Genomic DNA, 16,384 nt, shown 5'->3' on the forward strand with positions numbered 1-16,384 from the left:
CTGTAAATAATTGATAAAGGAGTACGGTCTAGACCTGCTTTATTTGAAAAGTGTCCTGAGATAACTTCTCTTATAAATTGGCGCTATACAAATAAAATTGAACTGAATTGAATTGAATAGAAGACATGGCAGATTAAAACACTTAATTTTTTTATACTAAATGGAGCATCAAAATGTGTAGGTAGAACAATTAGTTCGGACATTTGGGAGAACATCTGGAAGAGCCAGGGATTAAACCACCATTTCAACAATTGATGGACAACCTAAGCTACAGCAACCCAGATCACAGAAAGGAGAAACAAAGGAATTAGGTTGTGTTAACTAATAGATACTACTGTTATTAATAATATAATATACATGAATACAATTTGGCTACTTTGGGACAGAGGAAATAAGCTGTAGAAACAACTATGACACCACCTTTATTCTGATATGACAAACGTTACAGTTGTCTGTTAACACATCCAGCAGCAAATCTGCTTTAAGCTCTATATTGGTCTCCATCAACAAGCTATAAAAGCTCTTTATAGCTGATGGGGAACTGCACAGTGGGTGATCATTTTCTGTGGGTGCGTCATACAATGTAATTTGATCCATTGTTAATATATAGATATAGATTATAGCTGCTTTAAGGGTGTGAGTCTTGGCACTATAGTGCCACTATTTATATGTATACTGTTAGACTGCAGTGTCTAGTCACATAAAACATTTTTCTCCACAGTTTTTGACATTTTTGAGCACAGATAGCAATTGCATTCAAACAAAAATAACATTATAATCACAAAACTGTCCAAAGCCTCATACTCCCAGGGTGTTATCTCTGAAAAGAAAATGTTGCTCTAAAGTAACCAGCAATAATAACTTCCAACAGAGTAGTGTCAAACTAAGATAATCCAAACACAGCCCCATGCATCTGCTCATGAGACTCGCACTGTGGTCCAGCAGGGCCAAGCTTCCTTCATCCCATGAGCAGCTGTGAGGGGACCGGCTGGCTCAGGAACTGATATAGGTCCCAGCAGTTATTTGGCTGAAGCCGAGACAGCGGTGCACCGTAGAAACGGCAGGACAGTTATGGTGCAATTCTGCTGGCTGTGCTATCCACCAACAGAGGTGCTAATTAATGCTAATTGCAAGAGGGGGTCAATTATACACTCCATGGTGCATGATTAGGACCACCATGTTAGCGACCAATGAATCAAAACAACAGCCATCCTCTCCTCCGCTGAAACCAGAACACAAAAACATATTGGTGTTGAATTAAAGGTGCAATAAGGGGGATTTTCTCTTCCCCTCTGCACAAAATGACCATACTATTTCTCCAGGGGAAGGATTGTAACTCAGAACCAATAATTCAACAATTACTTGGATTTGTTCACAGGTTCCTGGCTTTCAAAACTTACTTTCCAGCCAGTACTCTTGTGGTTTGGAACAATAACTTTACACCCACGATAATAGCAAGGCAGTAACGTCCCTACTGGCCCTCACCCACCTGCATTGCACCTGCTCAGCAGCTGAGCGTGCTGGGACAAAGATTCAGCACACATTGACGCTTCTATTGGACACACTGCATAATGAAAACACAACTTTATGTCGTTTTAATTACAAGATGCCATAGATTAAGCAAGGGATATGAAAGTTCTAACTTCAGCTGAACTGGATGTCAAAGTTTGCTGAATTAGCTTTGGCCTTGTAGTCCTTCATGTCAACAAAACTTTGAGAACTGCTAGCAGAATGAATTAGAACAGCAGCTGCGACCATATGGTGTTTACGTGGTTTGGCGGTCCAGTGACCAATGGTGAAAACACAAGATTGGTTAGACCATTAGTGTGATTCTTTTCCAGGACAGAACATTTAATGGGCCCCAAAATTCTTTGTCCACTTCAGAAACTAACTTCGAGACAGCCCACCTTTAATCTTTGATGATTTTTGTTATCCTTTGTTTAGACAAGTCCACTTACTCCTATACATATAGCTGCACCTGATCGCACTGTTCGCTTTGATTTTCTTTTGTAGTGATGCTGTGGAACATTTCTTTGCAGAATCCTCAGAAGATGAAAGTGGACTAAATTAGACATGTAAACACTGTTTGATGGAACTTAATTAAAAAGTTACAGTTAAGGTTATTCTGCCTGAATAAGTTCAATCATAATGAGGGAATAAATTCATATAATAAAGAAATGGGTTTATTTGTGAATTCTATTGGGACATTATTATTGAGAGGAAAGGTAAGAAAACTATTTGTCTTAGAGAAATTGCACAGGGATTTTTTTTAATACCATTATATGTATGTGTTTGTAGAGGCTAATGAACTAGTTCTAACTAATGCAAAGCCTTTTTTTTTATATTGCTGTGAATTCAATACATTCATTATAGTCATTTCTGAATTATAGAACCCCAGAGTGGGATATGTTGTGCATTTTCCTATAGGCAAAAGACGGCTGTGCTTTACTTGGTCAGTGTTAATTTAATTGCAAACTTTAAATTTGTTTGGGAATATGCATCATGTATTCACAACTGCAACAAAAAGGATTCCTTAAAGGGACAGTTCAGGAGAAATCACAAAAATAACGATTGTCAAATTCACAAGTAGCTATAGATATTGGAGAATTTTGCTTTGGCTTTGAGTTTTTCATTATAGAGATGTTGAAAAATCACACTGAAAATAAACTATTCACATTGGGAGAACTTGGTAGAAATAGATTATTTCTACGACAACCATTCACCATCTTCCAGGGTGTTAACAAATACATTATTTGTATATACACAATTAATGCACACTGAACAGATATGTAAAACCATCTGAATTTGTGCAGTAAGTGTACCACAAATATAGCAATGCTTCCTCTTATAGACACTCACAGACATCAAACCCATGTTGTAACAGTCAATAAAATTGACTCTTTACAGTGCTGTCTGGATTGCTGATGTCCATCGAGGATTGAAGAAATCATATTAAAAAAGTGCACTTTGTACAGTACAAATTATGTAATAATCAAAATGGCTACAGGCTAAAATCATGATCATCCTCAGTAACTTCAAAAAATAACTGTGGCAATGTGACAAGGAAGTCAGAATTTTGTTAAAAGCCTTTACTGTTTTTCACAGACATTTGAAATAAGCTTTATTTTTTTCTGGACGTCCTCCAACTGCATACACACACACACACACACACACACACACACACACACACACACACACACACACACAATAAAATACAATGCCCCATGAGCTATTACAGCCCATTTTTGTCAATAACTATTTTAACACTATTATCTACAGTAATGCAGTTGATAAGACAGGGAGGTTAGTTAATTATCCATAACTGCCATATAGTTTCTGGATCAGACTTGCCATTGATTAATTTTGCAATTGCAATTTTTTCTGAATTGCTAGATACTGCTGGACCTAAGTGAGAAAATATACAAATGTTGCATTATTAACTAAACTTCTAGTTTAGGGCCCATCTAGTTGTGCCACCTTTATTACTCTGTTTAAGTTTGTGCTTACATGGTTCATATTGCTAAATTAATTAGTGTTTAATCAAATTCCTTCCAAATAATTGGCGCACAGCAAACCTGAGGCCAGGTATAGATTTCCAGCACAGGAGGACTGGTTTGTTTCTGCAGCTTTAGGCAAATACTTAATCTCTCATAGTGTGCTGTGTGCTTGATGGGCACTTGAAGGGGTAGATATGCAATATATAGAGCAGTAGGAACAGGGGGGCAACAGGGGGCCCACTGTTCATTTTTCCCTAGGGCCATGCACCTAAATGGGTTGATCCAGCCATGACATGAAACAGTACAATGGTAAATATGAAAAATAAGGAAAAATACATTGGGTGCACATAGCAACCCATATCTCAAAATCCAAAACAGAAAGCAGCTTTCTTAATTTGTATGCACCAAAGTTTGTTTGTATTTGAGGCCATCTCTGCCAGGCAACAGTAATTACAGTTCCTATACCACGTGAGCCGGAGCCACAGGGCTGCCTTATAAAATATGGCACATATCAGCGGGGAACAACAAGTGCAAAGTTGTCACCCAAGGGATACTTTCATTACGTGACAAAAGTGAGAAAATAATTTGATTTACTGTTTAGTTAGGCAACCTCTGTCAGACCTGCAGCCATACACAGCAGTGGGGATGCATGAAGATTGACTACAAATGAGTCTACTGACCTGCCGGGGTCAACCTTTCCGGAAAACAATTTGTGCTATCATTTAGCAGGAGATATCGGTTGGTGAAATGTGTTCCATGGCTGATTTTTGACTAATGGATCAGGTGCATGAAGATAGCAGCCTCCAGGTTTAACATCACTCCCAATTCCAGAGGGCAAAGGCATCTGAAACGCCAACACCGCTCTGGTAAGTTTGGAAAAGGTAGATGTATGTTGCAATGTGGAGTCAGATGATAAGACGCCTGATTTTTCGCATAAAATTTATCTCATCTTTGTGACTGTATCCATATTGTTTTCATTACAAGAACATTATCAAGTAGAGCAGTTCTCTGTCTTCACCGTGTGTGTGTGTGTGTGTGTGTGTGTGTGTGTGTGTGTGTGTGTGTGTGTGTGTGTGTGACCACAAGCTCTATATATAGGCATTTGTGCAAGTGGATTTGTGTGATGTTGTGCCTTTGAGTTCAGTGAGGCACAGTCGTTAATTGATACGATCAAAAGCTTTTGTTATTTATGAGAAACCTCAATATCAGATAAAGCTGAACAAAAGTCTAATCTTTCAACAAGATTAACAAAAAGGAGACAATGTTCAAAAAGAAATAAAAATAAAAAAGGGCAAGAAAATGGGAAATTGCATTATATCTCCTTTGCTCTTAAAATAATAATAAATAATAGTGGCAGATGAGTATTATTGTAAGACAACACCACAAATTATATCCCAGACTAATTAATATAATAAAGGCTTTTCTCGTGCAAAACTTTTATCTCCCTGGGTACACACTCTCTGAGATGGGAATAACAAATCAGTATTAATACACAATGGTCTCCAAGCCTTATTTTCTTCTCTGTGATCAGATATAGATAGTGACGTTTCATTAATCTAATTATGCAGTATATTAAAATAAGGTTTCAAAAACATGTCTTGGATGGTGACAGTCTAAGTGAAATTAATACATACCACGTTTACAGTTGTTGATGTTATCCTTGATTCGCTTCATTGTGACCCTATTATAAAGAACCATTATGTTCCAGTCATTCAGTCCTGCAAGTTATTTGAACAGCACTGTCAGCTATATCTTTCTAAAAGTTGAATTGTCCCAACTTCATAATGTCAAACTGATAAAGCACATCCTTAAGACAGTATATTTTCTGAACAAGCAAAACGGCAACTTTGAAAGGTTGCCTTCAACATCAGAGACATTTTCAAGCAAAGGAAAAGCTGCCGGAAGGAGAAAATGATAAGCATTTGACTTTTTTTCCCGTTCCCTGCTGATGTATTTCCCTATCTTGTTCCTAGTTTGGGGTGCAGGTTCAGTCCCAAGCTGTAATAATAGAATGTTGAGTCAAGTGGGTTAAAAGTCCATTTCTGCTTTCCAAAGTGTCAGGAAAGACAGTGAAACAGACTTTTATGGCATTCAAGGAGTGCAGGGCCAGAATATGCTAGGTGAATAAGTGAAGAACAGTGTGGGAAATGTAATGCTACAGGGCTGCTTTTGTCTTTATCGCACTGTTTGATGATACATAAGCCTGCCAGAAGCATTGTTAGAGACTCCGTACAGCCACCCTGTTGTTTTTAAGGAAGGGTCCAGTTGTGCCTCCTGCTCTTAGATTCTGTTGTTGGATATTTATGCTTTCAAGGAGATATGCTGTGATGAAATGTTGCAATTGACTTATTTGGTGTATGCACTTTCAGTCAAACTGCTTTCACCTTTCTATGAGAAGACCAAAATCACCAAAATAGACCCAGGAATTCATTGCAGGGTAGACTGCTAAAAGCTTTTTTAAAGGGGTCCTCCAGCAATTTTCAGTATTATTGTACTTCCATAAAGTTGAGGGAAACGCAAGGTGCAGAAAAGAGAAATAAGAAAACCAGAGCAGCGGAGGCTTTTTGTAAATTTGTAGCCTCAAAGCCGAAGCTCTATAACCCTGATGACATCATCATGACATCATCAGGGTTATTTTCTCAAACTTTAGAGAGCTCCCTCCAAAGACACACAAGACATTATACAACCATGTTCACAGACTGAGTGGTTCTCCTCATGTCGGGTAAAACGACATGTGAAACTGGTGGAGAGTCCCTTTACCTGTTCTTTTACTTATCCATGACCTCTCATCTGCATAAGAAAACCACACCCATTCAGCAATATTTATAAAAATATATTTCACAAAGTAGGAAACAATACAGGGTATCTTAGATTACAGTACAGGGAGTAAATAATTGAACATACACATTTATAAGCATTAAAGCACAGTAGAAAATATGATCTGCATGTAAGACTATTCCATATATATTGTTTAGTCTACCGAGAACTGCCATAATACTGTATCAGTACAAACTGAGTATGCACGCAGCTGTAGTGCCATTGAAATTCTCATTATGTGCAAGAGCTAACGTGCAGAGACAAAACCTACCACCTCATTGAAAGCTAATGACGTTAGCAGTAACTCTATGTACAGTACAAGTCTTTTTTATTGATATCATACAGTGTAAGCAGAATATGCACATGGTCTGGATCTGTGTCTTCATTTTTTTGGGCTAATGCGATCTGTGTTTCCTAAATGAGATTTGATGTTTGGAGGGACACACATACTCAGGTATCAATTGGACTATTGTGCTCAGACACTCACTGGCTGTACCTCAGAATAAATTTATGAGATATATTTTACACAGAATTAGCATGTGTCAGAAAGGTCCCATTCCTGCAGTCCCAATTAATTAGATCAACTGTATTGTCAGAGTAACTTAGAGCTCTTGTTTGCTGCTTACATCTAGTCTATATCATCAACTGCAGTAAATTCATGATATGGTTTCTCTGTTATGAAATAGTGTTCAAGTGGTTGAAAAAACAGCTCAATGTGAAATAATCTAAACACATTCACTTCAAATTGTCAGCACAGAAAAAATGATTTAAGAACATAAATACAAAAACTCATAGAACAATAATGAAGAATCAACACGTCTCTTGTCAAAAAACAGTAGATTACAATTGTATTTAATGTTGCTTCTGTAAAAAGAAGGCCTCAGAGTTTCTACATTTCTCTTTTTATCTTCACTTCAGTCTTTTATAGGCTAGTAACACTTGCGACCCACACCTGTAGCGTGTAAATACAAAGAGTTGTATAAAGCAAGCCTTCCTAGGCTTTAGATAGTTTATAAATGTGGCCACCAGAGAAGATATCAAATGATAACAAATTCACCTTAAAGCCAATACTGGTTTGTCTTTTTGCTTTTTTTTCAGATCATACATACATTCATCATTGTAATGAAGACCATATATTGCTTTTTCATTGTCATTTTGTTTCAGATTGCCGATCAGCTGGGTGGCTTAGGGAGACATGAAACAAGAGTCCCTCTGCAGCTTCTGAGGTCCCACTTGCTGTCCATGGGGCATGGAGTATGGTGTCCACTCAAGCTTCAGAGAACCCAACGATATTCATTATTTCCTTTCATCGGGCAACTACCAGCAATCCCAGGGTTTTTCTGCTACTGGCAGTCACAGCAAATGACTAACACCCAAAATACTGCTAGACACTCCACAACGGAATCTAAGTTACACTCCACAAGAATCATAGATCTCCTAATAAAGACATTGTTTGGCTCAACAATTACAATGCGCTTGACGTAGTGGATGACGACTGCTATACCTCACTCTAAGAAGAATACAAAAAGGTGGCCTCCCTTGTTATTAACTGTTTTTTTCTTTTTAAACACCTGTTTCTAAAAGCCAGCAAACCCCCTAGCGTTTAATACACAAGTATGTGGACAGAAACAAAAATCAGAAAGGTCTTTTTTCTAACAAATCAAAGGTCAGGTCTCGCGGTCGCTCTCTCCCACAGAGTAGAGCTCCCCAAGTCTTCTGAAGCGTGGGCCCCACTCTCTGAGATAGTCATAGTTCTGGTCCGAGTCTGACGACGCCGTCTCCAGTGAGCTGAGAGAGCCAGCAATGGATCCCCGGCCCTCGTATCCATAGATCTGGATGGAGTCGTAAGGCGGTGCTGTGGGATCATTGTCTGCCTCATGGAGCCGTACGTTAATGAATTCGTCCACGTCCACACCATTTGGGCCCGAGTGCTGACCCGCCCGTGGCATGAACTGCAGGTCCGGCTTGATGTCCTTGCGTGGCAGGTAACCATTGATGCCATCCGGGTTCTGCAGTGTCGCAATGTCGAAAGCCTCTGTGTCCTCCTCACCGCCTCCCTCATCATCGTAACGGATAATATTCTCCCTCACATCTTCGTCATCCTTAATAATAAGGGGCTCATTCTTGTGTCTCCTCAGGGTCACAAATAGTACTACTATTACTGTCAGAAAGAAAGACAGAAAGCAAGACAGAAAGAAAGAAAGAAAGAAAGAAACAAGAAGTCTAGGTCAAGCTTTCGTAAGTGGATTTTCTGTCAGTACAAGCAGCATGATCAAATTCTGAACAATTTAATCGACATCTGTTAAAGCACTTCATGGTAATAATGATACAATGAAAAAAAGAAACACCTCACCTAACAGCAATATAATGCAGGCCAGGATGGCAATGAGAGCTCCCATACTGAGGCCGATAGGTAAGACGTAGGCCTCCACATTGCAGGACTGAACAATGCCGTCCTTACTGCACCCACAGACTCGGATGGTCAAGGTGTTGGTGCTGCTCATTGGTGGATTCCCGTTGTCCGTCACAATGATTGGCAGGAAGTACATCTCCTGTTTCTGTCGTCGGAAGGTGTCATGCTTGGCTAAAACACTGATTGAATTGTCTGTCAGAGAGAGGTAAAGCCAGAGATGAAATTTTTGCAAGGATTTGTGAAAAACCCATTATTATTCATGGTGGCAACAGACTGAAGTTCTATTATTAAATTGTGTGAAGATCAGTGCAGCATGAGGGTAAACTAATTTCACATCAATCGTCACTCGGCTTTCTAGCGCTCGCACATTCCAATGCTGTAGATGGATTTCAGCCACCTTCTCAACAGTCCAATTTTGGGAATTCTGAAGGAAGGCGAGACCGAGTTTGCTGTCCCCCTTTGAAAGCTGTGGAAATGAAGGGACCACGGCAGGCGACACTGACTTAGAAGATGGCACATGTCGACCCAGAAAGGTGCCAGCTGTTCTTTGATGGCACTTCTGTGAAGCTGCCTGCTCATTAGCTGGCTCTCCTTACCCTGCTCACATTATCAAACACTTGCATTCCCATAAGAATCTACTCCTGCTGATCTTATGGAAAATGTACAAGATTTCTGATAGTCTAACCTTTGCTCTCTGCTTGACGATGCGCTGAAAAGAGTGTGAAAAAAAAGATCTGGTGATATACGCTATAGAGAGACAGGACATATTGAAACATTTGCGTTGACAGAGCAAACTTAATCACAAGATGGAATGCTTCATGATAGAATTATTTGCTTTGCACGATCTGTAATTGATGTGAACATATGCTCAGATTTATTTTCTTATGAGTGCTGCCACAAAGTGGTACGCCGTGCTTTGTGAGCACCAACATGTCTTATTTCATTTGGATCATTCAGCAGTGCATAGTGAGTATGCAAGTATCTACTATACTGTAGAAAACCATCAGGGCTGATCCTCCTATACAGGTCAATTTCATTTTCTTGGCAACTATTGATGGTAAAAATAGAATTAAACATTTCCTGCCCATCCACGGGACAAAAAAATCCAGAAGAAAAAGACAGCTGTAGATAACCTTCAAAAAGACTGAACTCACTGGAGTCAAAAGAATGCTAATATTTATTGTCTTTTATATATTAGGGCATATTAAAACTGTTTCATCTAGCTACTGATGGATTCTGGTGAAGACGCTGTGTACATTGAAATATTAATCATCACCATAACAAAAGCAAACGCCCAGTTGAATTAATTTTTCGCTATAAATAACTTAATATGTGGGAGGTTCCAAATGACAGCAGTGACAGCAGAAGACAGCAGACACTGACAGTCTGAAAACTTTCTGAACTTCTGAAGTCTCTTAAGATTATGTGAGCAACTACACACAGCACATTCATGAATGCCAATTCGGCAGGACTTAAATGCCTTATAGTAACATAATACCAAAGGATTGGAAGAAGCAAAAGAGGTAATGTCGGTAGATCCAATTTTGTCTAGACAGAAATACTCACTATTGTTGCCAGTTTGAATCACTCCTGTCCTGGAGGAACTTTCCCTCTAGTTACCACACACTGCATACTGATTACAAGGATTGTTTGTTAGTATGTGCTGTCATTGTAGAAATGTAATGTGTAAATGGTGCAGTATTGCATTTGTATGCAACAGAGACATTAAAAAATTGGTCCCTACTTATTTATGTATAATACATTCAACCTGTAGAACAGTATCTAATAATATAGTATTCATTCATATTCCAACTGAAATAATAAACATATTTCTTTACAGTCAAAACTCTTTGTCAACATGATTTTTAGATTGTCGGTATTATTTACTGCATTGGTAAAAAGGAAAACAGGGGTTTTAGAAATACACCAGAAATGCTCCTTTAGCCTCTGACTTGATGGGCCAGGTGATTGACAACTGGTCCGGAAGGGGCACCCACACAATAAAAGCAAACCTACTCTAGAAAATGTAGCTTACAAGCTAAGAACATTGTATTTTGGCAGTGGTTTTAAAGGAAAGGGACTACAGCAATTAACATCTAAACAGACAGACGCTGGCATTTTTCCTTAACTTAAGAATAAGGCAGTTCTGCAAAGTTGCACTTTTAGAGTTGCACTTTATTTTCATGATCTGTCAATTAACTGGTTTACCTTGATTAAGTGAGCTGAGTAAACTGACTCTTAGTTCAGTAGATTTCTCATAAGATCCTTTAGTGCACCAAAGAAAAAATAACTAACTTCCAACAATTCCAAATCAAATTGTATGTGTTACACATCTATGTTATTCAATTGAAAGCACCAATTTAACATACATACTCTCAAAAAGTTAGAGACCCCAAAGAAACAAGTGAAAAATGCAATAATTTGATAAGTTATATAAAGAATAAAAACTTTTTATTATTTTTTTTGTTGTTTTTATCTAACTGCAATCTGATTGGTTTGCTACATAGCCGCTACGGTGGTGCCATCATGAAACCAAAACATGTAAAACATGTATTTCTCCCTTTTGGGTATGAGTCACAGACCAATAAACTGTAAAAATCATTTGGAATTATTCTATGTAACGTTTACTAAACAGCAGCCACTGTGGCCACAAGTGACCTTTATGGGATAATGCTTAAGGCTAAAACATCGTGTGACATTAACATCAGTAGAGAGATGTCATAAAGTCACTGACATAAAGAACTGACTCAGTAATGTCAGTTACAAAGCAATAGCAATCAAAGGTTTGCTAACATTAGCCCCCACAATGTATTGGTAATCCCAGTTAATTAACTTCACATTTGTAACAGGAAGACTGAAAAATAACACAATTAAAAAGTTAACCATGTAATCTGAAAAGCAGAATTTTTGGCAGTATGGTGAATGTATGTTGTCTCAATTAGTGACAATGGGATGCTCTACTGTGTTGCAACACCGCCTCCTGAACACAGAGTTGTCATAATGCTCGATATCTTGTATACAGCTGGTCAAAGCCTTAGCCATTTTCCACAGTGTGGACAACCCCTAACCTCTTCACTGTTCAATCCCTACAATTAGACTCATCATCGCAAACAAAAGCAGCACACAGAGGCTCACAGGAGCCTGACGCTCTTCACTGAAGTGTCTCCCACAGCTGCCGATTCAGATAGAAATAGTCACTGAAGTGCTGGGGGATATGGTGCGATGGGCTTCTTTTCTCTGTTCAGAATTAGCAATACCATAGAGTGGTTTGTGCAGTATGTAATATATAGAGCTGAGCCACAACACATATTTACTTTGGTTTCAGGCGAGTGAGAAAAATGCAGGCTCTTTTGTTGTTTGGACTAACACAGAGCTGATAGTGGTGAAACATTTCTAGTGGTGGTTTTATCTGTTACATCATCTTAAGAAACTATTAAAGCTCCTCTTAACAAAAGGCCAGGGTTCAGAAACCTGCGTATTTTATACACTTTGAGGCTGATCGGCAATTAAGACTAGTATTTTGCAGTCTGTGCCCTTCATTTTTCCTCAGTTTTATGACAGAATCTTTGCACATATGTGATAAAATATGATTTTTGTTACTTTAGTAAGTGCTTAATGTGTCAAAACAGACATCAATATACTTATACCACGGCTATTTTTGCATATCATGCTGTCATTACACTGCCCTGTCTTTTTCCTACGTACCTGTTTCACAAATATTTTAAATTTTTATTTTTGTCAAAAGATGGCTTATTAATTTGATGACCTGATTTTTATGGACTCTTTCCTCCTTTAGAGAGAGGTTGCAGTAAGTTAGCCTGCAGCCTCTGTGTCACAACAGAAGGCTAGTACCATATGAAGATTTTTTTTGCCCGAAGCTGAAAACATTACACAGTGTCATCATGAACACAGCCTGTTCAGAGCCCCCTCATGGAGGGTAGGAGGGAGAAGAGGAGGGGAATAAAGACAGAGGAAACCGGCAAATAAACCAATCAGAGTATTTAGCAAATAAATTTAGTACCATCTGCCACGTGGTAACAGCTCCTAAGAAGTCACCCTACATTGAGCTGCAAGACTACCAAGAAAAGCCATTTGGATCCCATTCATTTAGTTTCCCTCAAAACGCACTGGGGAGTAAAAAGAAGCTGGTGTCCAGACAATTTCACATCTGCTAATTGTGAGCAACACTGATCCACCAGATTTCATCTCGACTACGGCTAACATGCCGCGGGTTAGAGATTAGACTGGAAAGCCATTGGAGAAATTTACAGAAACTTCAGTCATTCTGCCACAAAAAGAGTTACTTCTCCGTGATGTCTTTTGTTGCTCACCTAGGTTTTTTCTGATGGTAAAATTGGGGTTGTTAAGCATCTCCGGGACGAGACGATAGTCAAAGTTGTGGCCCTGGATTGGGTCGTCTTTGTCCACTGCGCTGACAGTCTGGATCACCTGTGTTGAAAACAGAGATGAGAATATACAGAGGAGAGCTGAGAACCATTAGAGGAGGCAGCCTATTCATTACTCTGTTCTTGCCACCGCAGATTGCCTCAGTCTAATACTGGCTGCATCACACCTGATGAAATATATGGCCTATTCATTCTTGGATTTTGAGATTATTATCAATGAGGTCCTGTCTAGACTGGCACACTTTCAGGCTCCTGGCTCTATCTGTTAATCTGTCATCATAGGTCTTATCGCGCTGTATGTCTTTATGATTGATTGGAAATTAGAATTCAAGCCCTGCAGGACAGTTTCTCTTTTTTTTGCCCTCCTTTCAATAAAGCTCCCTATTGTACGTACGCAGGTCCCCTGAATGAGGTCGATTGATGAGAAGGAGAATGCTAAGTAGTTGTCCAGAATTTTTGGCTGGGGGAAGCATTATGCCATCTGGAGGAGGACATGAAAGACAGTCTTGAATTATGATCCACTCTGATCAATCCTGACTGCTCTCATTTCCCCTTTGCTCCGTGCACACTGTGTCAAGGGAGGACTGTTGCAGGGAAAAAGGGCCGTACTCCCACCTCTGTAGTTTCGCAGTGAAATAAATAGGCTATAATTCACTGTGGCCAATCATTACAGGGGAGGAGAAAGAAAGAGAGAGAACAAAAGATAGATCACTGGTTTGATAGATGAGCCACTTCTTTCCTTACCTGTCCAGATTTTCCATTTTCACACAGAAAGGCCTCGTATTCGGTGGCAAATTCAGGGGCGTTGTCGTTAATGTCCATTACTCTGATGGCCACAATTGCCCTCGATATCTGACTGTGGTTTCCTAATATACAGTGTGAGTATAGATAGATAGATAGATAGATAGATAGATAGATAGATAGATAGATAGATAGATAGATAGATAGATAGATAGATAGATAGATCAAGAAAGGGGAGAGACAACAGGAGATAAATAAGAAAAGACAAAATAGAAAGCTGGGGGAAGAAACGAGGTTACACATGAAATCCCAGGTAAATTCTGTGACCTAGTTTTAATTTCCTTTATTTTCTATCTTTATTTCTCCATTCATTTCCTGAGCTGATGGCAGGACAGATGATATGCCACATCAATCTACATTTCAGCTGGTATCAGCGATGCAAAACAGGATTCTAGGCAACAGAAAAAAAGAAAAAGAAATCCCATTCAAAGTGCTTTTGAAAATCCCCTGTACACTGTAATGTTTAAAACATGAGGGTTAAAACATGCATATTAATGAGTCATTGGTAACTGAAGTCTAAAAAGACAATAAAAGGCAGTTTAATTAGATTAGATTTTGATTGGAATTATTCATCACTGGTAATTGACAGTCCCTTTCGAGAGTCCCCGTAAATGGTTGTATTTATTAATCAGTAGTGCAAATGCCAACTTTTAAAGCAATTATCTATTAATGTGGGCCCAAGAGGGCTGTGTCACTGTGGCCAATGACACTGATGTGTTTTTATTTTTTTATTTTATTGACTTATTTACTTATCTGGGGCCACGCAGCAGAAGAATGTGAAGGACGGCAAGTGCGCTGTCTCGACATTTTGGACATGAACCTAATATTTTGTGAGCAGAGAGGTTTTCACACACGGTAACCAATAACAACCGGATGCTCTTTTTTCTTTTATCAAAGAGTTGTTAAAATGTTTGGTTTAAAATTGGGTTTAAAGCGAGACAGTGGCCACTGCAATTACAAGATAATGGCTAATTGAATTTGCATTTCCCAAGATTCTCTCAGACCAACTGCTTTAAAGACATCATGTTTATTTATGACATGTTAAAATCTAGTGTAACACAGGAGCACAAGCACAAAAAAACCATAAAGTCACCAGATGTTCTAATTAATGCTTCTACCTAACATTAGCTACCATAAGCTACTGGTGTAATGAAGCTAGAGTGTTTTATTAAGCTTTTCATCCGTACGAGGGATACTGTGGTATCTCATCTTTAAAAAGTTATATAGTCCCACTTACAACTGACGTCATGAAATGTAACAATTGCCACAGAAGAGTAACTAATAAAAATGGATTGAATAACAATGTCATCAGATTATTTTTACAGACAAACAAGTTGGTTCTTTATTTTAATTTCCTTTTAATTTAACCCAAACACTGAGCAGTGGACAGGATGCCCAGGAAATTCAAGGCCACCAGACAAGGCAGGAGATGAGTTGAAAAAGAGGTAAGCAGTGAGGAGAGTGGAAATTGACAGTCTGATAGACAGTGATAGATGGATTAGGGCAGAGGGAGACAGAGTGCCCCCCCCCCACCTCTCCTACAAAAGTGACTTTCCCCCAACAGCAGACAGGGAATAGAATCTGATTAGTCAGATGTCAACTGGTGCGAGGCGGCAGAACGCGCCTCCGTTTGGGTGGCAAATGGCATCGGGATAGAACTGGGAACACATCTCTTCCTCTTCACGCCAGAGAAGACACCGGCTCTCCCTCCCTATCCGTGAAGAATAGCAAAACTGCCATATTTATTTTGGCAAATTCCTATTAGGTGTTCTCGGAGATGCCACTATCTCGAGCCACAGTTACTTTGCCAAGAGGCATGAAAATGCGCTCTAAATGTATGGGTGCAAGAAATGACAAGGCAACCAGCTTATCAAATGAGACACATTCAATTCCTCCAACGGGCTCCTACGATGGTGGGATTTGTCTGTGCTGCACGGCCAAAACATTATGACAGAGCTTGGGCTTTCATTTATTCTGACAATTAATGTGTGTTTCCTTTGATTAAGGAAAGAAAGGGACAGATAGAGGATGAGAGAGAAAGAGAAGAGGGAGAGACAGAGCGGAAGAGGCCAGGGAAAAAAAAGTTACAAGCTGTGTCAATTTCTATTCCAATAGCTTTAAGGGGTACATTAAGTTTATCACAACATACAGCCCCCCTGAAACAATCTGTATGCAAATAAAGCCTTACATATGGTTTGAGCTGTTTGTAACTCTGCCGGCAAGATTTTCTACGTAGTCAGTGAGTTTTGCGGTTCGCAGATGTTCTTTAATCTGTAATGGATGCTGGCGTTGGAGCAATCCACTCTGGAGCATGTCTTTAAAACTGTTTATTTGATACGTCTTAATGTTCTTGCACTTCCACAAATTGACTACTGAGCTGTTTAATTCAATCAAAACTCAGCAAATCAACGTATTTAATGCCTCTGTGGATTCAAACGCTAATTGTTTGT

The 16,384-nt window shown here is 39.1% G+C and overlaps 1 protein-coding gene across 2 annotated transcripts in view; it reads right to left on the bottom strand.

Moving 5' to 3' along the window:
- Positions 1–6,317: 6,317 nt before the first annotated feature.
- cdh8 (cadherin 8) overlaps positions 6,318–16,384 on the bottom strand; it is a 92,214-nt gene continuing 82,147 nt past the window's right edge. Inside the window, exons 9-12 of one of the 2 annotated variants that reach the window (XM_051380121.1) lie at positions 13,878–13,999; positions 13,059–13,176; positions 8,668–8,919; positions 6,318–8,469 (exon numbers count right to left, since the gene is read on the bottom strand). In XM_051380121.1, coding sequence (XP_051236081.1) covers positions 7,982–8,469; positions 8,668–8,919; positions 13,059–13,176; positions 13,878–13,999 — 980 coding nt within the window. In that variant the 3' untranslated portion in view covers positions 6,318–7,981. Of the gene's footprint in view, positions 8,476–8,667; positions 8,920–13,058; positions 13,177–13,877; positions 14,000–16,384 lie in introns of both variants that reach the window. The other variant, XM_051380120.1, reaches the window with a different exon arrangement.

This window comes from Dicentrarchus labrax, unplaced genomic scaffold (assembly GCF_905237075.1).
Source record: "Dicentrarchus labrax unplaced genomic scaffold, dlabrax2021, whole genome shotgun sequence".
NCBI classification, from domain to species: Eukaryota; Metazoa; Chordata; class Actinopteri; family Moronidae; genus Dicentrarchus; species Dicentrarchus labrax.